This window comes from Rana temporaria, chromosome 3 (assembly GCF_905171775.1).
Source record: "Rana temporaria chromosome 3, aRanTem1.1, whole genome shotgun sequence".
In the NCBI taxonomy this organism is placed as follows: Eukaryota; Metazoa; Chordata; class Amphibia; order Anura; family Ranidae; genus Rana; species Rana temporaria.
In genome coordinates, this window is record NC_053491.1 from 440,876,912 (window position 1) to 440,904,631 (window position 27,720).

Consider the following 27,720-nt stretch of genomic DNA (forward strand, 5'->3'; position numbering starts at 1 on the left):
ATTTCGCGATATATCACGAATATATAGACGAATATTCGTGAAATATTCGCTAAAATCGAATATTCGTGATATTTTATCCAAAAAAAATTTTGCGAAATTTTGACAACTGTGGTAGGAGAACTCTGATTGGCTCTGATGCAAAAGAAGGGCGGAGAAAGTATTTGCGAATATTCGTGATATTGTATCGAAATTTCGCTAATGCGAATGCAAAATTGATTGCGAAATTTTGAAAACTCTGGTAGGAGAACTCTGATTGGCTCTGATGCAAAAGAAGGGCGGAGAAAGTATTCGCGAATATTCAGAAATCGAATATTCGCAATTGCGAATATTCGGCAACATAAAAGGATCGCCTCAGCTTAGCTACTCGGCCCAGGGTCTCTAATCATACCAGCAATGCTTTTAGACGTCACGATAGGATGTGATCTGTTTTAAAAATAAATTTGAAAAAATACGAATATTCGGAATAGCGAATTTTGGCCGCGAAATTCGAGTTATTCGCGAATATTCGAATATGCCATATTCGTAACGAATATTCGCAATGCGAATATTCGTGAGCAACACTAGTCAATACACACTCTGTGTACAGAAAACTCCAGGTAGCCATATTGCAATGCATTCTCAGAAAATTACAGTGGCTGCAGATTGAAAAAGAAAGGTAGTTTTTAATAACATTCAATTACAAAATGATTAGTGTCGCAATCATTTGCGCTATATACATTTTTCTTTAATTGCTATTTGTTTCCCCCCTCCCACAAAAGTGGAGTTACCCTTCAAATGATTTTTTAGTGTACACAAACCCATTTTTGGTCAATTGTAATAGATGGGGTTACGTTAGATAAATAATATAACAAAACATTTCTTAAAACTGTGCATGTCAAAATTGTAAGAGTTAACTGTGAATTATGGTCATGAAATGATTGCTCTCACGCCAAAATCTGTGGCAATACCACTAATGTGTGGTGCAATTACTGTTTATAAACATGCGCTCACCTTATGTGCACATGTGTATTTATTACGTAGGTGTATTTTATTAAAAAAATTTGGCCCGGATTCACAGACATCGGCGCATATTTATGCCGCCGTAGCGTATCTCATATATGCTACGCCGACGTAGCGCAGAGAAGCAAGCACCGAATTCACAAAGCATTTGACACCAAATCTACACTGGGTTTCTTAGGCATAAGTCGTCGTAAGTGGAAGTGGGCGTGAGCAATGAAAATAAGACGTGACCCCATGCAAATGATGGGCTGAGTCTCAGCCAGATACAAATAACGAACGGCGCATGCGCCATCCCGTGGATGCATCCCAGTGTGCATGCTCAGAATCAGAATCACGTCGGAACGAATGCTTAAGATACGACGGATCACTGCCTACGGCGTGAACGTAACCTACGCCCAGCCATATTCACGTACAACGTAAACGACGTAAAATATGACGGCTTGAGTTCCCTTGTCCATACCTTTGCATGGGTTGCGCCTCATATATGGGGAATAACTTTACGCCGGACTTACGCAAACCGCATATATTATGCGCCGGGCGCAAGTACATTCGTGAATCGACGTATCTCCCTCATTTCCATATTTGAATAGGAAATCAATGGGAGCGCCAGATGTGTTCAGCGTAAATATGCGCCCACGATAAGCCGGCGTAGGCAAGTTACGTCGGTCGGATGAAGCCTATTTTTAGGCGTATCTCAGTTTGTGGTCACGGTGCATGGATACGACGGCGCATATTTACACTTACGCGGCGTATCTCGAGATTTAAGGGCCAAAAGATATTATGTATAACGGACACAACAAAAAACAAAAATGCCCATGGGACAAATTCCCTTGGGACAAAAAGCATACCTCAAGTAAAACGTAAAAATGATTTATTTAACAAACATTTAAAAACAACAATTAATACAGAAAATAAATCACATATTAAATGTCAACATATAAATACATTTTGCATTTTTGTCATAGACCTTTCCATGAGATCTGATTGTGTCATGCAGATGATTGTCAGTAGTCTAGGATGACTGTGCTAGGTCTCAACGTGTTTTGCAAAATAAGTCTCGCTTTTTTGGGAGAAGCACATTTAGATGCGGATGATGGAAGACTCCTGGTCTACTAGCTGGCATCAATGACTCTATTTGAAAATCAAAAAGTGTATCAATGAGTATATAAACAGATGGGTATGATACCCTATACTTATAAAAAAAGATATCCAAAAATTGTAATAAACTGTCCATAAGAATGAATGGATGCAGCCTGCCATACACCGGTCACTGTTGTGTTTGTGTGTCTCCCTCACAGGGTGTGGGCCTTCCCAGTTTGGGACTTCCATTTTCTGCTGCGGTTCCGGGTTTTGCGGTTTCCCACTGGTTCCATCTCCCCACCCTTCCACAGCTCCCAGGGGTGGGATCAGCTTTGTGGCATGGTTGGCAGTGCATGCATTCATCCATTCATTCTTACGGACAGTTTATTAAAATTTGGGGAAATCTTTTTTAGAAGTATAGGGTATCATTATATACTCATTTAAACACTTTTTGATTTTCAAAAAGAGTCATTCATACCAGCTAGTAGGCCAGGAGTCTTCCCATCATCCGCATCAATCTGTGCTTCTCCCGAAGAAATGAGACTCCTCTCACGAAACGCGTTGAGACCTAGCACAGTCATCCTAGACTACTGACAGTCATCTGCATGACACAATCAGATCTCATGGAAAGGTCTATGACAAAAATATGTCGACATTTCATATGTGGTTTCTTTTCTGTATTAATTGTTGTTTTTAAATGTTTGTTAACCTCTTCCATACCGGGCAGTTATACACACTTCCATACCAGGCCTATTCTGGCACTTCTCTCCTACATGTACAAATCATAATTTTTTTGCTAGAAAATTACGCAGAACCCCCAAACATTATATATGTTTTTTTAGCAGACACCCTAGGGAATAAAACGACGGTCATTGAAACCTTTTATCTTGCACGGTATTTGCGCAATAATTTTTCAAACGCCTTTTTTTGGGAAAAAAATTGTTTCATGAATTAAAAAAATTTAAAAACAGTAAAGTTAGCCCAATTTTTCTGTAAAATATGAAATATGATGTTACACCGAGTAAATAGATACCTAACATGTCACGCTTTAAAATTGCGCACACTCATGGAATGGCGCCAAACTTCGGTACTTAAAAATCTCCATAGGCAACGATTTGAAATTTTTTACAGGTTACCAGTTTAGATTTACAGAGGAGATCTAGTGCTAGAATTGTTGCTGGCACTCTAACGCACGCGGCGATACCTCACATATGTGGTTTAAACGGCGTTTAGATATGTCGGCGGGACTTGCGTGTGCGTTCGCTTCTGCGCGCAAGCTACCGGGGACAGGGGCGTTAAAAAAATAAATTTTTATTTCTTTTTTTTTTTTATATATTTATTTCTTTTTTTACACTTTTTTTTTTAATTTTTTTTTTTTTTTTATCACTTTTATTCCTATTACAAGGAATGTAAACATCCCTTGTAATAGGAATGTGTGTGACAGGTACTCTTTATGGAGAGATGCGGGGTCAATAAGACCCCACATCTCTCCTCCAGGCTGGAAAGCATGAAATCGGTGAAAAAAAATTCACCGATCTCATGCTTGTGGTTGCTTAGCAGCCGCAATCGCGGCTTTGTTTACTTACGGGGACCCGGGCGTGACGTCATCACATCGCGCCCGGGTCCTCCGACGGTCATAGAGATGACTGGTGACCATCTGGTCACCAGTCATCTCTATGCTTCCTGCGAGCGCCGGACGATTCGTTCTCCGGGCCCCCGATGGCACGGGAGAGCCCGGAGAAGCACCGGATGGCGGCGGGAGGGGGGGGATGTCCCCTCCCGCCGCCTGTAAGAACGATCTAGCGGCGGAACCGCCGCTATGATCGTTCTTACGTTGTGCAGAATCGCCGGCAGTTTAGAAGGATATCTGAATGATGCCTCTTAGCTGCAGGCATCATTCAGATATCCACCCGGAAAGCCCAGGACGTCATATGACGTCCACTCTGAACGGCAGAAGTTCTTTGTGGACGTCATTTTACTATGGGCCGGTAGGGAAGTGGTTAAATAAATCATTTATACTTTTTACTTGAGGTGTGCTTTTTCAAAGTCCCAAGGGCATTTTTGTTTTTTATTGTGTGCATACTATTGGGGATTGAGCTTCACCTCCACCCATCTTGGCCTAGCTCGACTTCATCTGTAACAGATTATGTATAATGGGTCCTTATCTAAAATTAAGAAGGTGCACCTATTAGAAGGAACATGGTAAGAAAGAGAGGTGACCTACTCTGTAGAAATGGCTGTGATTGTGGAAGCAATATGTGCATTTTAAAACGCGTGACGTAAGTATGTCACACGATGTTGCGCACATACAGTACATAATTGATGATGCAATATCTTACATGTGTGATGACATCATTGGCATATACAGGAAGGAAGGTTTCATTTGACTCCAGAGGCCATTACTGTTATCAATTGTTGTTGTTGTTTGCACATGCACCAGCGCACTGAGCAAATACTATATCCTTGAAGAAGCCATTAATTGTGGGAAACTATGTTGGGTCATTTAGGGTTACATAGTTATGCCCTGTACAAACAATCAGACCTTTGTCCGACCAAATTCACATCGGAATTCCGACGGAATTCCATCGGAGGAAAAGAGAACATGTTCTCTATGTAATCTCCGATAGAATTCATCGGAATATCCGATGGAAAAATTCAGATGGGCATACACATAGTCGGAATTTCCGATGGAAAAAGTCAGTCTAACTTTTTCCATCGGAAATTTCGAACGTGTGTACGAGGCCTTAGTCTGGTTGAAAAAAGACACAAGTCCATCTAGTTTAATCAGTTAAAAAAGAAGGGTAGGTTTGGGGCTTGTTCTAGTTGGGATGGTGATGCCAGTTTGTGGTATAAAACCTAATAAGGAAATGTTCATGGTATTAATACCGTGTTTCCCTGAAAATAAGACCTACCCCGAAAATAAGACCTAGCACAATTTTCCAGGAGGGCTGGAATATAAGCCCTACCCCGAAAATAAGCCCTAGTTCGAGGTGATTGTGTGATTTTTGAGGAAACACGGTATAATCCTGTTACGGCGGTGTGCAGTGTGTCTGTAGCGGTGTCAGGTGCCCTTTAATGCAGAGCGGCGCTCAGCTGATCTCCCCGCTGGTCTCTTCTCCTGCCTGTCTGCGTGTGATCTTGGGCCCTTCACAGAGCTTCAGCGGGTAATTGAAAGCACTGTACGGTGCGGAGCCTCTGGAATCAACGTGTGCGGTGTGAAGGACTTTTTACCTATATGCTTCAGTTTAATCCTCCCTGCTTGTTTAAGGCTGTTATGGTATTTACCCTTCTGCAGCTAGTCTTGTTTCAAATGTTAATTGTTCTAGCCCTGTGTTTACTGGTTACTGTGATTAGATAAGTGGCTCATGTTAATTATGCTGATTGCTTCATTGTGGTAATTATCTCTCTATATGCGGTGCCGAACCGGCTAGATACTGATTAGTTCAAAGAAATATCTTTATTTCAAAGGAGCTGTATTGAAGACCCCCCACTGTGTAAGAGGGGGGCGGAGATTTGTCATTGTAACAGTTTTGGAAATGACATATAAGCTGTGTGTGTTATAACATTAAACTCTGTGTTGTTCCAGCAGTAAGCTTGGCATGTGTGGCTTTCTGGGCGACTCCAGGGATATTCCTTCTCGTGGAATATTGGGGTGATTTTCGTTATGGGAAGAAGGGAACGTTGACGGGGATATCATACCAATACCGTCACAATTGGTTGGCAGCGGTGGGATTTTTCCCTTCTATTCCCCTTCACACCCGGATTCCAAGCAGACACTGGAAGAACTACTGGAAGTTCGTGGAAGGATTGCTAGCAACAAAACCAAGCGGGTCATCATAGCAGAATCAATGGAGATAGACCAGGAGGACGGGATTGCAGCAACGCCAGCAGTACAAGAGATGGAGACACCAGTGATTCAGGAGGTGGAATCGCCAGCCAACAAGCTAATGAGAGAGAAGCTAGCATGGTTCGGCCCGAACCCAACGGCAGATGTGGTGCTGAGAGTGATGGACCTGTTAGCGAAGGAGGATAAACAAATAAGGGACGCAGAACTACAGTTAAAACTGGCAGCAGTCCAACAAGCAGCCGCACATTCTCCGAACAGTGAGTACAGCACAGCAGACACAAGGAAGATTCCGTTTAGCGCTTTTAAAGCTTTTGATGAAAAGGACTGTGAAATTGATAACTACCTGGCGGATTTTGAGCGACAATGTAACCTGCACCGAATAGCTAGAAGAGAGTGGGTTGCAATATTGTCAGGCAAACTGTCAGGCAAAGCTTCTGATGCTTTCCGGACCGTGCCAGATCAGGATATCCATAGCTACGCCAGGGTTAAAGAAGTGCTCCTGGCTCGTTATGCAGTAACCCCAGAGTCCCACCGACAGAAGTTCAGGGACTCACGCAAAACCACGAAAGACTCTTACGCAGAATGGGCATGCCAGTTGTCCCTGTCGGCCTCTAACTGGGTTAACAGCAGCCAGGCCACCACCGCAGAGGACATTTTGCAACTAATGCTCCTGGAGCAATTTTACAATCACATCCAGACGGACGTCAAGGATTGGGTGAGAGATCGCAGGCCCATGACTCTACCAGAGGCCGCGAAGTTGGCGGATGAATATGCGGATACTCGCAAGACAAACCAGGTCACACCACGGGTACAACCTCCACAACCAACGGCGCCCTCACACCCACCAGCCGCTAGATACCAACCGCCTAACAGACCGATGACATCTAGCCCTCGCTACCCACGCCAGGAGGACAACGAACAACGCTGCTTCCGGTGCAAACAGTTGGGTCACTTCAAGCAGAATTGCCCCATGAATGACAACACCAGGTCAAATTGGTCTCAACCGGGGTACCGCCCACCAGCAGCAGCCCATTGTGTAGACTCGGCTTGGGATCCCCAGGAGCTGGGTCAGGAAGAACCATTGGGCACCCCTTACGAAGCCCTCATGGTACAATCTGTTATTACGGACAACAGGGAACACCATTGTCAGCTGGTCATGGGCGACAGCCATGAGCCGGAGGGGCCTTGGAGGGAGCTGGGCAGAAAGAGGCACCGCCAGCTACCCTCCAAGAAGAAGAGGTCCTGGAAGTCATATAACCAGCGGACCTGGGAGGAGAAGAAGCGACTGGAGGAGATGGAATCGCAGCGGGCGCCCCAGATGCGGGCCGAGATGTTCGCCAAGGGCCCACCGGTGGCCCCTTACACCACCACCCAGTTCCTGATGATGAAGGACCACGTGGAAAGCCTGCAGGACATGAGCAAGCAGGATCTGATCCGTGAGTACATAGAGCTGGAGGAGCGCATAAGCCGCATGGAGGAGGAGAACAACCACCTGAGGTCACAGCGGGCTGACCCCCCCAGGCTCCATGAACTAGAGATGGAGCTGGAGAAGCTCAAAGAGGAGAACCGGCGGCTGCGGAGGGAGCAGGGGGTGGCTGACCTTATGGGGCTCTGAGTCCCCTCCCCCCCCCGGACTCTGAGCACCGGTGCTACAGCATTTCAACAAATATAACTTTTTCTTTTTATGAATCTCCTGTGACTGTCACTTCAGAGCCATAACCTGCCCCTCCCATAGCGGGACACCTAGATGGCGGCGCACAGACCCATTCGCCGTCTTCACACTGACTTCTGGTGACTTTGCAGATCGCACAAAGACTTGGGGACTGACCGGCGTGTGATCTGACGACCCGGTGGCATACCTGAGTCTGAAGCAGTTGCCAAGGGAGGTCAGTCACGCCAAACGGAGTTAACCTCGGACTAAAAGCTCTGAACCCGTCAACCCTACTGGACCAGGGAAGGTCCAACCGGGTTTGCCGGAGCAGGGAGAAAGGGGGGCCATTGTGAAGGACTTTTTACCTATATGCTTCAGTTTAATCCTCCCTGCTTGTTTAAGGCTGTTATGGTATTTACCCTTCTGCAGCTAGTCCTGTTTCAAATGTTAATTGTTCTAGCCCTGTGTTTACTGGTTACTGTGATTAGATAAGTGGCTCATGTTAATTATGCTGATTGCTTCATTGTGGTAATTATCTCTCTATATGCGGTGCCGAACCGGCTAGATACTGATTAGTTCAAAGAAATATCTTTATTTCAAAGGAGCTGTATTGAAGACCCCCCACTGTGTAAGAGGGGGGCGGAGATTTGTCATTGTAACATTTTTGGAAATGACATATAAGCTGTGTGTGTTATAACATTAAACTCTGTGTTGTTCCAGCAGTAAGCTTGGCATGTGTGGCTTTCTGGGCGACTCCAGGGATATTCCTTCTCGTGGAATATTGGGGTGATTTTCGTTATGGGAAGAAGGGAACGTTGACGGGGATATCATACCAATACCGTCACATGCGGTATGCAGCACGGATACTTCGGTCTCTTCTCCTGCCTGTCTGCGTGGGATCTTGCCCCCCCTCCCTTCACAGAGCTTTGGCGGGTAATTGAAAGCACTGTACGGTGCGGAGCCTCTGGAATCAACGTGTGCGGTATGCAGCACAGATACTCCGGTCTCTTCTCCTGCCTGTCTGCAGGGAGCTTGGTCCCCCTCCCTTCACAGGGCTTTGGCGTGTCACTGAATCTATGGTGCAGAGCCTCTGCAATCAACATGTGTGTGGTATGCAGCATGGATACTCTGGTCTCCACAAGGTATTTATAGTTTTTTTCTTCCTCACATGCTGGTGTGCCCTCTTCCCTGCTTCGAGCATTGCAGGGGGAGGGGGCTGGGGTCCCTCGCTGGTGGCTGGGAGAGGTGGAGGAAGGCTGAGGTGTTTAGCACTGTTGGATTGCAAAAGCACACACATTCTGTATTGTGTGCTACTGCTGTAAAAGAAAGAATTTGGGCATTTTAAGTTTTTTCAAACTGTGGATTCCTGACAGACAGGGAGAGATCGAATATATTAAGACCTACCCCGAAAATAAGCCCTACTGGGTCTTTTGTTGCCAAAATTAATATAAGACCCGGGCTTATTTTCGGGGAAACGCGGTAGGAGCAATTATGGGTTAATATGGCATATGGTATGTAGGAGAGAAAAATATCCAAGTCTAGGACAAGAAAGATAGGAGAATTTTCAAGGACCCTATGGAACCTTTTTGCAAATAAATTGATCCTGAAGTACGTTTTGAGTGTGGGCAATATCAAACACGGTGTCTAGAGGCATAATCATTCCTCCTACTACTACTACATGCAGTCCTTTTATTATGGGGTAGAAATAGTGAATCCAATAAAGGAATACTGTATATGCATAGATGAAAGTAGAGAGAAAATTGGACAGGCTTGCATTATATACCAAATGTAAAAGGTGCATGAATGGTCTGTCAAAGAACACACCCATGTCAAATATATTTTACTGTTGGTTTAATAGAGTTTAAAATTAAAATATCCCTGATGGGGTTGACATGATTGATAGATATTATCACGCCAGATATAAATAACTTCCATACCCCATGTTCAGAGGAAAGATTATGAAAAAAATAAACATCGCCCGGAGTATATGAGTGTAAAAGGTTTGTAATAAGAATGGAAAGGTTTTTTTAAAAATTGGCATTAGCATGTTGATGATTGAGGAAGGTCAAATAAAACAGATTAAACTTCAGCATTAAAGTCATTGTAAATCCATACAACTTACCTGCTCTGTGCAGTTGTTTTGGAGCAGCCTCGATCCTCCTCTTCTCGGGGTTTCCTGCTGGCACTCTTTGATCCTCCCCCTGCTGAGTGCCCACCATAGCAAACCAGTTGCTATGGGAGCACTCGTAGTGGGTCACTCCCAAACCACCAATGGCTCCTACTGCTGTCTCTGAGCCTATGAGGAGGGGGAGAGTAGAGAGAGCTGCTGCTCTCGTGCACAGTGCTGGATCAAGATCAGGGGGCAGAGAATGCATTCAGGTGAAAAACTTTCATCCTTTACAACCACTTTAAATAAATACATTTTCACTACTATTCCTTTATATTGGCCTTTGGAATTTACAAATGCAGTAACTTAGAAATTGGACGAAGGATTTAGCACTGGAAGACACTTTTGGATAGAAAAGTAGTGCATTTTATATATAACTATATAGATCAGATCTAAATGAGGGACAAATGAGGAGGGAAGAAGGACAGAGGGACTTTGTTCTGAATGAGGGACAGTCCTTCGAAATCAGAGACAGTTGGGAGCTATGTAAATATCTTGCTGTTCTCTCTGCCTAAGCAACTTACCAGCCTGTCTACTATGCTGTTTTGGGGGCAACGTTGCACCACCTTAAATGAACAGAAATTGACTAGTTTCCTTAATTAATGTGGAGGTCCGCCTAAAAAAAATATATTAAAAGCCAGCAGCTACAAATACTGCAGCTGCTGACTTTTAATAAATGGACACTTTCCTGTCCAGGGTTCCCGCAATGTCGGCAGACAAAGCCGATCAATCGCTCGGCTCTTGGCTGCCCCCACCGCATTCATCGGTGAGGGAATCAGGAAGTGAAGCGTTGCGGCTTCACTTCCCGGTTCCCTACTGCGAATGCGCGAGTTGCGCTGCGCATCCTCACTGGTCTCTGCTGTTTTCTGGGACCTGTGTGTTTCCCAGAAGACAGCGGAGGAGCACAGTGTAGGCGCCGGACATGACGTAGGTCACCGCGATCACCGTAGTGATCTATGCCAGGAAGTGGGAGCAAATACCTGTATTCCAAAAAGTGGAAGTTCCATTTTTGGGTGGAACTCCACTTTAACAAAAAAGACCACCTGTGTTACGTTTATAGAGTATTTTATGTTCACTGCTAATAACCCCAATGTACTGGGTTAAAATGATAGGCTTGAGTTTAATCTTTATACAGTTTGGCTCTTTAGGAAGTATGATCAATTTCACCTTAGGAATGACCCCCCCCCCAAAAAAACATGATTGACATACCCATGCTGGCTATTATGCTGTGTACTGGAAGCCTGGTCAGACCATGATAAGCAGATTTGGGCGCTCCTGATCTTTGCATGTGCTCGTGTTCTTTAAAACTGAAGGCTGAGTTCTCTTCCTTAGATATGTTGATGTAGAAACATGTATCTGTAGGTGACATTATATGGCAAGGACCCGGATTTAGGAAAATGTTGGCTTTATCTTCCCGGCAAACTCCAATCAGGCACACCCCATACCTAGACATGAGAATTGAGAAAAGAAAAAGATGTAATATAGATAATGAGAAAGAATATAAGCATAAATAAAGTATTTTCCCAGGGTCACACTCGTGCAGGTCCATGTGTGTGCGTTAGTTCAGACACAGCCCATTTATTTGCAGGAAGTGCAGGGAGAAAGTCCCTGCCCCTTTTTTTTTTAAAACGCAGCCACACGGAACCGCTGACATCCGCTGCTCCATAGAGGACAATGCAGGGTCCGACCAGGTCAGCCGGAAAAACGAACATGCGGACCTGATCGGATAGCCCGTGTGAAAGGGGCCTAAGGGTCACATGCTTCCTTATATCCAGAAGTACTAGTAATTCGCAAGAGGAACAAGAAAGTGGTCTGTCGAGTATGTAACAATTATGCCCTGTACACACGATCGGTTTGTCCGATGAAAACAGACCGATGGACTGTTTTCATCGGACAAACCGATCGTGTGTGGGCCCCATCGGTTTGTTTTCCATCCATTTTTCCTATGGATAAAAAAACGATAGAATAAAATGATCGTCTGTGTGGAAGTCCATTGGTTAAAAATCCACGTATGCTCAGAATCAAGTTGACGCATGCTCGGAAGCATTGAACTTCATTTTTCTCAGCATGTCGTAGTGTTTTACGTCACCGCGTTTTGGCACAGTTGGATTTTTGACTGATGGTGTGTAGGCAAGACTGATGAAAGTCAGCTTCATCGGATAGCCGACGAAAAAATCCATTGCATTAGATTCCATCAGATATCCGATCGTGTGTACGAGGCTTAATATTTCCTCCTATCTTCCTAACCACTCAAATAGCCATTTTGGCTATGCCAAAAAAAAAGAGACCTTACTGCAGTAAGTGTAATTAGATCACACATATCTCTCCCATTAAAATCTGCTTGTTCCAGTGCACTGCATTAAAGTAGGCATCTTAATGTGCGTTGCGTTAAGGCATCCCTATTAAATAGATGGGGGCAGATCCACAAAGAAAGTACGGCGGCGTATCTATTGATACGCCGGCGTACTTTCAAATTTCCCACGTCGTATCTTTGTTTTGAATCCTCAAAACAAGATACGACGGCATCTGTGTTAGACCTGACAGGCGTACGTCTTCGTACGCCTTCGGATCTTAGATGCAATTCTTCGGCGTCCGCTGGGTGGCGTTCCCGTCGTAATCAGCGTCGAGTATGCAAATTAGCTATTTCCGAATGCGACGATCTACGAACGTAAGAGCGGCCGTCGCATTCTTTTACGTCGTTTCCGTTCGGCTTTTTTCGGCATATAGTTAAAGCTGCTATCTGGTGGCGTACGCAATGTTAAGTATGGCCGTCGTTCCCGCGTCAGATTTGAAATTTTTTATTTCAATTGCGTAAGTCGTCCGTGAATGGGGCTGGACGCCATTTACGTTCACGTCAAAACCAATGACGTCCTTGCGACGTCATTTGGAGCAATGCACCCTGGGAGTTTTGACGGACGGGCATGCGCAAATCGTTCTGGCGCGGGGACGTGCTTCATTTAAATGAAACACGCCCCCTACTCGCCACATTTGAATTCCGCGCCCTTACGCCGCGAGAGATACACTACGCCGCCGTAACTTACGGCGCAAATTCTTTCTGGATTCAAAGATTTGCCAAGTAAGTTACAGCGGCGTAGCGTATCTCAGATATGCTGCGCGGGTGCAGATCTTTGTGAATCTGTCCCATGGACTGCCAACACAACAGAACAGTTCAAAATTGGACATGCACCATATTTGTCTGCTACAGTGTTACCACGCATTGTGGTGCGCTGAAATGCAAGTTTGCATGCCACGAATGACATTGCAACGCATCAACGCAAGTAACGTGTTGATGTGTTCATTCCTGAAACTTAAATGAATGGGCTACTAACACCCCAGAGCACACAAAATATTTTACATGCACCATTATTTCTGCGCTCCAGATTTACCATGCATTGTGGTACACTGCAACGCGTGTGTCGGAGTTGCACTGGTTCAATGCATTGGGGTGTCATTTACAATGAATGACATGGCAACGCACCAACACAGGTAATGTGTTATTGTGCTCACTCCCATAATACACCACCCTGGAGCGAATGAACCCTAACTGGTATAGCAGGGAATTCTCACAAATACTGTATATAAAATCTAAATGGAAATTATTTACAATTGTCTATATTTTTTTTAAATAAATGCTAAATACACAGAATAGTGTCCCTTTAAGTAGCCTATTTCCAAGAAGTATTTTTTCTCTCGAAATAATAGAAAGTAAAACCTAATTTACAAAGTTATAAGCACATTTTTTGTTCATATGAAAGCACGCAGTATGAAGTTTAGAAGAAAGAGTGGATTGTTTCGCATCGAGAAATTATGACAAGTCTAATTTAAGTCTACAGGTAATTTCCTTTGAGTAGGTGGTCCTCACTTTTGTGTCTTTTGTGGCGCCAGGCAGGGGGCTCCTCTCTCAACTACTTTAGTGTGTTAACAGCTGAGAAAATTAAAATGTACAAATGTTCAAGTGTACAAAGACTGATGCTCGATCTACATGACTGCAAGCACAGCAGCTTTCTATATATATATATATATATATATATATATATATATATATATATATATATATATATACATATAGATAGAAATAGAAACATGGGATTTAATTATTAAAAAAATCCCTTTTACAGACATTTTTTATATGTTCTATTTAAAGAACAAAAAAAAGTAATATGCTGGTTAATTTAAAGGGGTTTTGCGTGTTAATAGCTTTTTTTAGTATGTGATTGTGTTTAACCACTTAAGACCCGGACCAATATACAGGTTAAGGAGCTTGCCCCTGTTTGCGATTCGGCACTGCAGCGCTTTAACTGACAATTGCGCGGTCGTGCGATGTGGCTCCCAAACAAAATTGGCGTCCTTTTTTTCCCACAAATAGAGCTTTCTTTTGGTGGTATTTGATCACCTCTGCGGTTTTTATTTTTTGCGCTATAAACAAAAATAGAGCGACAATTTTGAAAAAAATTCAATATTTTTAACTTTTTGCTATAATAAATATCCCCAAAAAATATATAAAAAGTTTTTTTTCCTCAGTTTAGGCCGATACGTATTCTTCTACCTATTTTTGGTAAAAAAAAACGCAATAAGCGTTTAACGATTGGTTTGCGCAAAATTTATAGCGTTTACAAAATAGGGGATAGTTTTATGGCATTTTTATTAATATTTTTTTTTTTACTACTAATGGCGGCGATCAGCGTTTTTTTTTTTCGTGACAGCGAAATTATGGCGGACACATCGGACAATTTTGACACATTTCTGGGACCATTGTCATTTTCACAGCAAAAAGTGCTATAAAAATGCATTGATTACTGTGAAAATTACAATTGCAGTTTAGGAGTTACCACTAGGGGGCGCTGTAGGGGTTAAGTGTGACCTCATATGTGTTTACAACTGTAGGGGGATGGGGCTGGACGTGTGACATCATTGATTGTCTTTCCCTATTTTAGGGAACAGACAATCAATGACACTGCCACTTTGAAGAACGGGGAAGGTGTGTTTACACACACCTCTCCCCGTTCTTCAGCTCCTGTGACTGGTCGCGGGACACTGGTGGCGATCGGGTCCCGCGGCCACGGTCACGGAGCTTCGGACCGGGTCGTGTGCGACCCACGGCTGGGCTCTTAAAGGCGACATACCTGTACGTACCTGTGCCCAGCCGTGCCATTCTGCCGACGTATATGTGCAGGAGGCGGTCCTTAAGTGGTTAATAAAAAATAAAGTTTGCCATTAACACAACTTGATTCTCATCTAGTGATAGCCCGTAATGCATGGCGCCCGGGTGCTGCCCTCCCTATCAATGCGTCCGACCCCCTAATCTACATGCAGGACGCCATACGCATGGATTCCAATCAGGTTTTTTTTTTTTAAGCACGCCTATTAGAGCCAGAGGCTCTAATAGGCTTCAAAAAAGGGTGGGACCAGGGCGCAGTGCTCACTTGTGTGACAATAGCAAATGAATATTCACTATTGTCACACTGATTCTTCTCCCGGTCAATCAGGACCCATTTCCCGATTGGCTGAAAGGAGAGGTGTTCCAATTGGCCTAGGAGGAGATGCATGGCGCTGGGCTTGTAACCAACTGACCGACCGGGGGGCTGTGGATGACCCAACCGATTGGGTCCCACCAGCTGCCACTGTTCTCATCATACAGTATCTCACACAAGTGAGTACACCCCTTTCATTTATGTAAATGATTTATTATATTTTTTCTAGGGCTGTGGAAATTAACTATTAATTCCTCGATTAATCGTTAATTTTTTTGATCGATCAAAATTCTTTTGATCGGTGCTCAACTCTCTGCCGGCTTCTGGGCCTTCAGGGAATTCCGTCGGAGATCCGGTGACGTCACAGACACTGGCGGGGCTTGCCGTGTCCATCTGAAGGGCTTCTTTGCTATGCCTTCATATCTGCATGCCGGAGGGACCTTACTATCTGCCACACGCAAGGGCTGTTACACTTCCCTCTATCACTTCCCTCTATCAACTTGGGATTCTACAGCCATCCACTGAGAGTTGTGATAGTTCCCTTCACGGGACATCTAAATGCCGATGGACTAATGTTAACCCCTCATCTGGATTCAGCAGTGGTATCGTTGTACACATTTTTATACCAGTATCATACTTAGCTACATGTTTTTATGACTGCTTTTGCTACCGTTTGGCATTACTCGCACCATTTTTACAGTTTATGTAGCTACATCGATTTTATCGCCAGTGCAATATTTATTTTGTTACCTATTTGAAGACTATAAAAGTTTTAATGCTATTCCCATCGAGCGCTGCCTTTGTGTGTGTTTTGTATCCTGCTATCCATTTTCCAGTTGTTGGTAGCTGCACTGGGAATCAGCCTGCAAGGAGATCAGCTAAAAGTAGTTGGATGTGCGTCATAATTAATCGAAATTAGTCAATTAATCGATTTTAAAAAATCGATTAATCGAACACGGAAATTTTAATCAGTAACAGCCCTAATTTTTTAATGTGACAACACTGAAGAAGAAATTACACTTTGCTACAATGTAACGTAGTGAGTGTGCAGCTTGTATAACAGTGTAGATTTGCTGTCCCCTCAAAATAACTCAACACACAGCCAATAATGTCTAAACTGCTGGCAACAAAAGTGAGTATACCCCTAAGTGAAAATGTCCAAATTGGGCCCAATTAGCCATTTGCACTCCCTGGTCATGTGTCATGTACTCATTAGTGTTACAAGGTCTCAGGTGTGAATGGGGAGCAGGTGTGTTAAATTTGGCGTTATCGCTCTCACTCTCATATTGGTCACTGGAAGTTCAACATGGCACCTCATGGCAAAGAACTCTCTGAGAAACTGAAAAAAATGAATTGTTGCTCTACATAAAGATAGTCTAGGCTATAAGAAGATTGCTAAAACCCTGAAACTGAGCTGCAGCACGGTGGCAAAGTCCATACAGTGATTTAACAGGACAGGTTCCACCTAGAACAGGCCTCGCCATGGTCGAATTAAGAAGTTGAATGCGCATGCTCAGCGTCATAACTAGAGGTTGTCTTTGGGAAATAGAAGTATGAGTGTTGCCAGCATTGCTGCAGAGGTTGAAGGGGTGGGGGGTTAGCCTGTCAGTGCTCAGACCATACGCCGCACACTGCATCAAATTGGTCTGCATGGCTGTCTTCCAAGAAGGAAGCCTCTTCTAAAGATGATGCACAAGAAAGCCTGCAAACAGCTTGCTGAGGACAAGCAGACTAAGGACATGGATTACTGGAACCTCCTGTGGTCTGTTGAGACCAAGATAAACTTATTTAGTTCTGATGGTGGCAAGCGCATGTGGCGGCTACCAGGTGAGGAGTACAAAGACAAGTGTGTCTTGCCTACAGTCAAGCATTGTAGTGGGATTGTCATGGTCTGGGGCTGCATGAGTGCTGCCGGCACTGGGGAGCTACAGTTCATTGAGGGAACCATGAATTCCAACATGTACTGTGACATACTGAAGCAGAGCATGACTCTCTTTCTTCAGAGACTGGGCCGCAGGGCGGTATTCCAACATAATAACGACCCCAAATACAAATCCAAGATGACCACTGCTTTGCTAAAGAAGCTGAGGGTAAAGGTGATGGACTGGCCAAGCATGTCTCCAGACCTAAATCCTATTGAGCATCTGTGGGACATCCTCAAATGGAAGGTGGAGGAGTGCAAGGTCTCTAACATCCACCAGCTCTGTGATGTCATCATGGAGGAAGGAAGAGGACTCCAGTGGCAACCTGTGAAGCTCGGGTGAACTCCATGCCCAAGAGGGTTAAGGCAGTGCTGGAAAATAATGGCGGCCACACAAAATATTGACACTTTGGGCCGAATTCAGCCATTTTACTTAGGGGTGTACTCACTTTTGTTGCCAGTGGTTTAGACATTATTGGCTGTGTGTTGAGTTATTTTGAGGGGACAGCAAATTTACACTGTTATACAAGCTGTACACTCACTACTTTACATTGTAGCAAAGTGTAATTTCTTCAGTGTTGTCACATGAAAAGATATAATAAAATATTTACAAAAATCTGAGGGGTGTACTCACTTTTGTGAGATACTGTATATCTAGGCAGTTTAAGCATATTTAAAATTTCACTTTTTTTTACTTTCTTCTCTAGTCATCAGATATTCTAACATCAATCCCACCAGTTTATATCACCAGCCACTTTATTAGGTACACCTTGCTAGTACCGGGTTGTACCCCCTTTGCCTTCAGAACTGCCTTAATTCTTCATGGCATAGATTCAACAAAGTGTTGGAAACATTTCCTCAGGGATTTTGGTCCATAGTGACGGCATCACACAGTTGCTGCAGATTTGTCGGCTGAACATCCATGATGAGATTCTAACATTCCACCACATCCCAAAGGTGCTCCAATGGATTGAGATCTGGTGAGTGTGGAGGCCATTGGAGTATAGTCACCTCATTGTCACATTCAAGAAACCAGTGGTGAGATGATTTGATCTTTGTGACATGGTGCATTATCCTGCTGGAAGGAGCTATCAGAAGATGGGGACACTGTAGTCATAAAGGGATGGACATGGTCAGCAACAATACTCAGGAAGGCCATGGTGTTTAAACGATGCTCAATTGGTACTAAGGGGCCCAAAGTGTGCCAAGAAAATATCTCCCACACCATTACACCACCACCAGCCTGAACCATTGATACAAGTCAGGATGGATCCATGCTTTCATGTTTTTGCCAAATTCTGACCCTACCAGGAATGTCGCAGCTGAAATCGAGACTCATCAGACTATGTTTTTCCAATCTATTGTCCAATTTTGGTGAGCCTGTATTGTAGCCTCAGTTTCCTGTTCTTAGCTGACAGGAGTGGCACCCAGTGTGGTCTTCTACTGCTGTAGACCATCTGCATATGTGAGGCCGCGTACACACGGCCGAGAAACTCGACGGGCAAAACACATCGTTTTGCTCGTCGAGTTCCTTGTTCGGCTGTCAGAAAACTCGTCGAGCCAAATGTTCCCATTGCCCAACGAGGAAATAGAGAACATGCTCTCTTTTTGGCTCGACGAGTTTCCCGATGGGTTTCTCGGCAAAAAGTGTACACACGACCGGTTTTCTCGGCAGAATACGTCTCCCATCGAGTTTCTTGCTGAATTCTGCCGAGAAAACCGGTCGTGTGTACGGGCCTGAAAATCGCAGAAGATCAGCAGTTTTTGAACTACTCAGACCAGCCCCCGTCTGGCATCAACAACCACTTAACGTTCAAAGTCACTTAAATCCCCTTTCTTCCCCATTCTGATGCTCAGTTTGAACTTCAGCAAGTCGTCTTCACCACATCTAGATGCCTAAATGCATTAAGTTGCTGCCATGTGATTGGCTAAATAGCAATTTGTGTTACCAAGCAACTGGACAGGTGTACCTAATAAAGTGACTGCTAAGTGTATATTACATTCTATATCCCAATAAAGTTGTTTGCACAGATGTAAAGGTAAAAAGGCAAAAAACTCACATTATCCCCCTATTCTCATAAAATTAAAAGTTAGGCATAAACCAGTTAGGCCTATTCTGTCTGAAAAAAAAACCCTGTCTTGCCATGGGCAAATTTTATACAGTTTACAAACAGATGCTTTTAATGCTTGAATTAAAAACTGCCTGTGCCTTGTTTCTCTTTTTTGCTGCCTAGTCTTGCTCATCAAAACTGCCTTACAGCTGGTCACTTTTTACTCAAACAAAAACACCTGCCTGAGCCCTGTATCAGGATATGAACATTTTATTACAGGTACAATACACTAGCTGTATTGGATGAGATGTGTGGAACCATTATTTTATATAGATCTGCAGTTATGGAGGGCAGTATGAATACAAATTTCCCTAAAATTCTACAAACAATACCCCATAATGACAAGGTGAAAGAAGTTTGTTTGAAATCTTTGCAAATTTATTAAAAAAACAAAATAAAGCTCATGTACATAAGTGTTCACAGCCCTTGCTCAATACTTTGTTGAAGCACCTTTGGCACCAATTACAGCCTCAAGTCTTGCAGGACCTCTCAAGGTCCATCGAGCTACATCAAGCCCCATCAGATTGAATGGGCTGGGTCGGTGCACAGCCATTTTCTGGTCTCTCCAGAGATGTTCAATCAGGTTCAAGTCTTGACTCTTGCTGGTCCACTCAAGGACATTCACAGAGTTGTCCCATAGCCACTTCTTTGTTATGTTGGCTGTGTGCTTAGGGTTGTTGTCCTGCTGGAAGATGAACCTTCACCCCAGTCTGAGGTCCAGAGAGCTCTGGAGCAGGTTTTCATCAAGGATGTCTCTGTACATTGCTGCATTCATCTTTCTCTTGAACCTGACTAGTCTACCAGTTCCTGCAGTTGAAAAACATCCCCACAGCATGATGCTACCACCACCATGCTTCACTGTAGGGATGGCATTGGCCAGGTGGTGAGAAGTGCCTGGTTTCCTCCAGACATGACGCTTGCCATTCAGGCCAAAGATCCAAAGAGTTCAATCTTTGTTTCATCAGACCAGAGAATTTTGTTTCTCATGGTCTGAAAATCCTTCAGGTGCCTTTTGGCAAACTTCAGGCTGGCTGTCATGTGTTGTTTACTGAGGAGTGGCTTCCGTCTGGCTACTCTACAGTACAGCCTTATTGGTGGAGTGCTGCAGAGATGGTTGCTCTTCTGGTAGGTTCTCCACTTTCCACAGAGAAACACTGGAGATCTTTCAGAGTGACCATCGAGTTATTGGTCACCTCCCTGACTAAGGCCCTTCTCCCCCAACTCAGTTTGGCCGGGCAGCCCGCTCTAGGAAGAGTCCTGGTGGTTCCAAACTTCTTCCATTTACGGATGACGGAGGCCACTGTGCTCATTGGGACCTTCAATGCTGCCTAATGTTTTCTGTACCCTTCCCCAGATCTGTGCCTCGATACAATCCTGTTTCGAAGGTCTACGGACAATTCCTTGGACTTCATGGCTTGGTTTGTGCTCTGACACTCACTGTTAATTGTGGGACCTTATATAAACAGGTGTGTGCCTTTCCAAATCATGTTCAATAAACTGAATTTATCACAGATGGACTCAAATCAAGTTGTAGAAACATGACATAGATGAGAAGTAGAAACAGGATGCACCTGAGCTCATTTTTGAGTGTCATGGTAAAGGCTGTGAATACTTATGTACATGTGATTTTTTTTTAAATAAACTTGTAAAGATTTCAAACAAACTTTTTTCACGTTGTCATTATGGGGTATTGTTTGTAGAATTTTGAGGAAAATTATGAGTTTAATCCATTTTGGAATAAGGCTGTAACATAACAAAATGTGGAAAAAGGAAAGTACTGTGAATACTTTCAGGATGCACTGTTGGCTCACCGCAAGGGCACATAGAAAACAACTGTGTGTCCTGTTCACACTGCAGCACTGCGATGAGGTGAGGTGGGTTGAGGTGTATTGCGTAAAAATGTACCATGCTGCATTTTTCTGCACTGAACTCCACCTCAACCCATGTCGGTGAAATGTTACCAAGTTGAATAAAGTATAATTTTGTAAAAAATGTAATGTAAAAAAAAAAAAGCAAACAGAACTTTATATTGTAACAACACAAGGCACTGCCCCTCAATGCCATTTTACACCATCTGGTGCAAGGGTGCAAGTGAGCCCTTAGTTATTTTGTATAAGTTTATACCTTTTTAAACCAAAGCTTTATGTCTTTTTTTTTTATTATTACTGATTTAAAAAAAAAAAATATTAAATTGCAAATTCACCCTTTCACTAAAAAAATGAAAGGTGAACTAGCACCCTACACCAGTAATTCTCAACCTAGAGTTCGAATGAGAATTTGCCAGGGGTCACCGAATCCTGGGCTGTTCCTGAAGCCTGAACCACTCTCCCAGCCTCTTCGTGGCAGCCCAGCAGGGCAGTCCCTGGAGCTTTTAGCCGCCCACTCAGTTCACGGCATGGCTGGGGGGCAGAGACTAGAGGCCAGCTGACTGGTGAGGAATATGAAGTGGGAGGGGCTGGAGGAGACACTATCTCCTGATTCGGCATAGGTGTCACTGCTACGAGTCACCACAAAGTCAGAGTAACACTACCTGTGATTATAGTTGCCATTAAAAGTCCCCACTACAGTTCTCATATTAGCAAATGACCTTGATCAAGAGCACCTAAGTTTGCTGATCAGAACTCCCCCCCAGTACTGCCACTCTTCCCATTCCCCCACCAAGGAGTAAGAAAATGAATGAAAATAGAGAATAAATGGAAGGGAGAGGAAAAGAGGGGGAGGAACAAAGAAAAAGGGAGAGAAAGAATAAGATTAAGAACAAGAAAGATGGCTAAAGAAAGAGATGGGGGGAAAAAACAAGGCATCAGGATAGAGAGAGGTAAAAGGGAAAGAAAGAACAAAGGGCCAAATCCACAAAAGGGATACGACGGCGTAATTGCTGTAACGCCGTCGTATCCCTGTTCCTAACTATGGAACTGATCCACAGAATCAGTTTTCCATAGATAGGCAGAAGATCCGTCATGTGTAATTGAATTACACTGCCAGATCTTAGGATGCAGTACCGCATCCGCCGCTGGGGGCATTTCGTGTCGAAATGCCGCCTCGGGTATGCAAATTAGCACTTGCGGAGATCCACGAAGCTTTTCAGCTTTGTTTTTTCTCCGTAAGTTTTAGTTTGCATACGCAAAATTAGGGCTGCTTTTACATGGTGTAAAGTTAGTACACCATGTAAAAGCAGACTTTTCTGTCCAGCGACGCGATTTTTTTTAAATTTTGCATTTTTTCTTTCGCGCCGTATCTTTTTTTTTTCCCCGACGCAACTTTATTGACCCGTCGCAATCCACAAAGCTCGGCGTAACGTAATTTCGCGCTATGCACGTCGGGAAAATGACGTCATGAGCATGCGCAGTACGGCTGGCGCGGGAGCGCGCCTAATTTAAATGGGAATCGCCCCCATTTGAATAGGAACGCCTTGCGACGGCGGAATTTAAGTTACACAGCCCAAAAGTGCTTTGTGGATCGGGCACTTAGGTAGAAATTTTAAGGCAGTGTAACTTAAATGGAAAAAATTAAGTTAGGCACGATCTTTGTGGATTTGGCCCAAAGAGAAAGAGTGGTGCATCCTAAAATGTACCATCATGCCTCGCGACGAGAAAACTGTCATTTTTTTGATTGGTCGGGAAAACAGGTCGTGTATATGCTCCATAGCAGTTTTCCTGATGAGAAAACTGCCCGGCTATTTTACATAATTAGAACCTGCTCTATTTTTTCCCATCATGTTTCCTGTCATACACCACTTGTTTGTATGCTTTTCCGAGGGAAAAAAAACGTGCATGCTCAGAATCAAGTATGAGACGGGAGCGCTCGTTCTGGTAATCCTAGCGTGCGAGATAGCACATTTGTCACGCTGTAACAGACTGAAAAGCACAAAGTTGAAAAGCGCAGATCGTCTTTTACCAAACTTTTACTAACTCAAGGATCAGCAAAAGCAGCTCAAGGGGGGGCACCATTTGAATGGAACGTCCCCTTTATAGTGCCGTCGTACGTTTTGGACGCCACCGCGCTTTGGTCAAGCGTTTTTTTGACTGAACGTGTGTATGCAAGGCAGGCTTGAGAGGAATCGCGTTTGGAAAAACGTTGGGTTTTGGCATGTCAGGAAAACCCGTCGTGTGTACAGGCCATAAGGGTTTTTAATAATGTACGAGTGGAAGGGACTCAACTCAGGGAGTGCTAAATGGCCGTGGGTTAGGGGCACAAATTACTTGTTTTGCCTTGGGCGCTGACAACCCACGCTATGAAAATGTTACTGTTAGGGGTCCCCACAACTTGGGAAATGTTATCAAAGGGGTCACAGCACTAGAGGGTTGAGAACCACTGCTCTACACCCTCCCCACAGAGGAAATTTGGGATAAATCAGAGTAATTTTGATTGGTCAACGTGTTTACATGCCAGCATGTAATCAAACAGAATTGCTCTGATCTGTTCTGGAAGCCCTAAGGAAAGAAGGGGATTAAGAAGAGCAAGGCAGTAACAGCTAATCATCTGCAGATGTTAGAACAGTGGGGACGGGGGTGGGGAGGGTGTAGGGTGTTAGTTCACCTTTAGATTTTTTGTGAACAGGTGAACTTACACTTTTGGCCGGGTTTACATATATGAGTATTAAATGTGACTGGCTCTCAATAGGGCCGGTTCACACATGTCTGGGGCAGCTGTGGTGCGGTTTTGAAAAGGGTCCTGTGCGTTTTTTGGGTCCGGTTCAGGTGCGAATTTAGGCAAAAATTGAAACCTGAATCGCACCTGATCCGTGAACAGAAATGCATCGGACTCCGGGCTGCAAACCGTAGCCAAACGTTTAAATTTAAAACAATAGACATTTAAACGGTCCGCCGGACCGTTTCCAGTGGAGATTCCTCCTCCGGATTTGGATCCGATGGCTTGTACTCACCATCGGATCAAAATCCGCGCGGAATTCATCCGCGGTGACGTGTTGCGCCGTCGTCGCGATGATGACGCGGCGACGTGCGCGACTCTGGAAGGTAAGTACTTCCACGCATGAGTCGAATCATTACGACGCATGCGAGGGAGGGGAGCGGACGGATTGATCCGGTGAGTCTGTACAGACCACCGGATCAATTCGCTGGACCCGATTCAAGCGGATAAATTTCTTAGCATGCTAAGAAATTTATATCCGCTTGAAATGGATCGGGCCGAGGAATCTCCGCGGATAAATATCCGCTACGCCGTACAGACGACCGGATTTGTCCACTGGAACTGATCCGCGGATCAATTCCAGCAGATAGATCCGGTCGTGTGTACGAGGCCTGAGAGAGGCCTGTCCTGGCAGGAGTGGCGCAGAGAAGTGTTACGCTTGGGGGCAGGACTGTTTCCCCATCATTACGCCTGAATTTGCTATTCTCCCTTCTTCCTTCAACTTTACTTTCCTCACCACAAGTTTTATTGTTTTTACCCGGCTGGGTAATAAAGAGCACAGCAAAGAGCACCTATTTGCGGACATTCCTTTACTTCTACTAAATGCATCATGCACCCCTAGGAGCCACGAGGTAAATGTGCCACCCAAAACAACCAGTAGCTCCTCCGGGGGTAGTGCTACAAACATGTGGGCATGAAATATATTTCATAATTATATAATATGAGTCTTTAAATGTTTTCCTGAAGAAAATATGTGCAGAAAACCTATATACTCCTTTAATAACAGGATTCTTGACTTACCGTAAAATCCTGAGACAACTGGATTATATTGCTGCATACAGGAGACTGGACACAGGCAACAAAAAAGCTGTTAGTCAGTCATATATATCCCCTCCCACTCCCATCATGCTTCATTTTCATGCAAACGCAGTAGTAGGAGTGATCGTAAGATGGGATGGGACCTGTATCCCTTAATCAACTTCAAGTAAAAAAAAAAAAAAAATTGGTAATCAAAAAATCTTTTTTTTTTCGAATTGTTCATTAAGGGAAACAGGGTCAGAAGGAATTGTAAGCAAACTCTCATATCCCAAAGCTGTTCAATGGCTATGTACATGGTCTGTTTTGTTTTATGACAGGGTCCCTTTGAATGTTAGAACTTTCAGTCAAAAATGTTTCAGGTTGTTGGTTCCATGGTACAGAGGTGTAGGATATTGGGACTCACTTTTTATGGGCGTGGAAGGAGGCATACGTGAAGCTCTTCCCTTCATATTCTCCGAAGAATTTGCTCTCGCTCAGTCGTATGTGGTAGATTTCATTGGCGGAACAACGGCTGTAGTTCTTCTGCCACTGGTCAGGTGATGTGGGGTTATTATCTCTGCACATAATAGGGTATCAGGCGATAATTACAATAAAAATAAAAAAAAGGTTTGTGTATTAAAAAAAAATCAGGCACCCCAGACAAATAATTTCCTTACATCCCAAGTTCACAGGCATACATGTAAATGTAGCCCTAACATACACTATATTACCAAAAGTATTGGGACGTCTGCCTTTACACACTTGTGAACTTTAATGGCATCCCAGTCTTAGGCCTCGTACACACGGCCGTTTTCCTCGACAAAATCCATCAAGAAACTTGGTGGCAGAGCTTTTTTGCCGAGGAAAACGGTCGTGTGTATGTTTTTCATTGAAAAAACTGTCGTGGATCTCGACGAGAAAAAAAGAGAACAAGTTCTCTTTTTTCTCGTCGGGAGTCTCAATTTCCTCGTCGGGCTGGTTTACGACGAGAAAAACGTTCATGTGTATGCTTAGAAATCCGCGCATGCTCAGAATAAAGTATGAGACGGGAGCGCACCTTCGGTAAAAGTAGCGTTCGTAATGGAGATAGCACATTCGTCACGCTTTAACAGACTGAAAAGCGCGAATCGTCTATTACCAAAATTTTACTTAACACGCAGTAACATGAGATTAGCAAAAGCAGCCCCAAGGGTTGTGCCAGTAGAATCGAACTTCCCCTTTATAGTGCCGTCGTACGTTTTGTACGTCACCGCGTTTGAGAACAACGAGATTTTGTCTTGACAGTGTGTATGCAAGGAAAGCTTGACAAGATTCTCGACAAGCCTGACAAGGAACTCGTCGAGGAAAACATTGGGCCAGATTCACGTAGAATCGGGCAAATCTGCGGCGGCGTAACGTATGACATTTACGTTACGCCGCCGCAAGTTTTACGGGCAAGTGCTTGATTCACAAAGCACTTGCCTGTAAAGTTGCGGCGGCGTAGCGTAAATCCCCCGGGGCAAGGCCGCCTAATTCAAATGATCCAGGTAGGGGGCGTGGATCATTTAAATTAGGCACGTTCCCGCGCCGAACGTACTGCGCATGCTCCGTCCCTAAAATTTCCCGACGTGCATTGCGCTAAATGACGTCCCAAGGACGTCATTGGTTTCGACGTGAGCGTAAATGGCGTCCAGCCCTATTCACGGACGAGTTACGCAAACAACGTAAAATTTTCAAATTTCGACGCGGGAACGACGGCCATACTTAACATTGGATACGCCACCTAGGGGGCATGTTTATCTTTACGCCGCGTATCTCTTACGGAAACGGCGTAAATTTACTGCGACGGGCAAGCGTACGTTCATGAATCGGCGTAACGACTCATTTGCATATTCTACGCCGACCGCAATGGAAGCGCCACCTAGCGGCCAGCATAAATATTGCACCCTAAGATACGACGGCGCAGGCCGTCGTATCTTAGGCATGTTTAAGTGTATCTCAGTTTGAGAATACATTTAGACATACGACGGGCTTAGATTCGGAGTTACGTCAGCGTATCTACTGATACGCCGTCGTAATTCTTTGAGAATCTGGCCCAATGTTTCTTTTACGACGAGTTTCTCGGTCGTGTGTACGAGGCCTTAGTCCGTAGGGTTCAATATTGAGTTGGCTCACCCTTTGCAGCTATAACAGCTTCAACTCTTCTGGGAAGGCTGTCCACAAGGTTTAGGAGTGTCTATGGGAATGTTTGACCATTCTTACAGAAGCACATTTGTGAGGTCAGGCACTGATGTTGGATAAGAAGGCCTGGCTCGCAGTCTCTGCTCGAATTCATCCCAAAAGTTTAGTAAAAAGTGGACAGGCCCTTGAAAAATTTTCAATTTTACGAGAGAGGAAAAATTAAGAATAAAAATCACACTACCTGGATAGAGCTTGCCAGGGACTAGGGCGCTGGCGAAAAGGATCCATAGCAGCTGTCCTGGAAAAAATAAATAAAATCTGGCTTAAAGGACAAAAATGGGGCACAGAAACATCAAAAAATCCACCATCATTATCAAATTAAAAGTACTTGGAAGATACCAGATTCTCACATTTGTAGACTGTGCCAAAAATGTTTGGGGAATGATATTGGTGTAAACCCTAAATAAAGATGAAGAAATCCAAAAGACTCGAACATGTGCATATCACCTGTAAAGGGTTTAGTATAAACCTTCCTAACCTGATAATGTGTCCACATATTTATCGTAAATCCCTGACTTTCAAGCCTGCAAGACCTCTGCTAAGAATCAGATAATCTCTAAGTTAACAGAATTCTTATCTTTATATA

At 44.1% G+C, this 27,720-nt stretch overlaps 1 protein-coding gene across 1 annotated transcript in view; it reads right to left on the bottom strand.

Moving 5' to 3' along the window:
* LOC120930549 (potassium channel subfamily T member 2-like) overlaps positions 1-27,720 on the bottom strand; it is a 226,446-nt gene that overhangs the window by 49,386 nt on the left and 149,340 nt on the right. The window contains exons 15-17 of the mRNA XM_040341725.1: positions 27,316-27,372; positions 25,339-25,491; positions 10,954-11,189 (exon numbers count right to left, since the gene is read on the bottom strand). Of these exons, the coding sequence (XP_040197659.1) occupies positions 10,954-11,189; positions 25,339-25,491; positions 27,316-27,372 (446 nt within the window). The remainder of the gene's footprint in view (positions 1-10,953; positions 11,190-25,338; positions 25,492-27,315; positions 27,373-27,720) is intronic.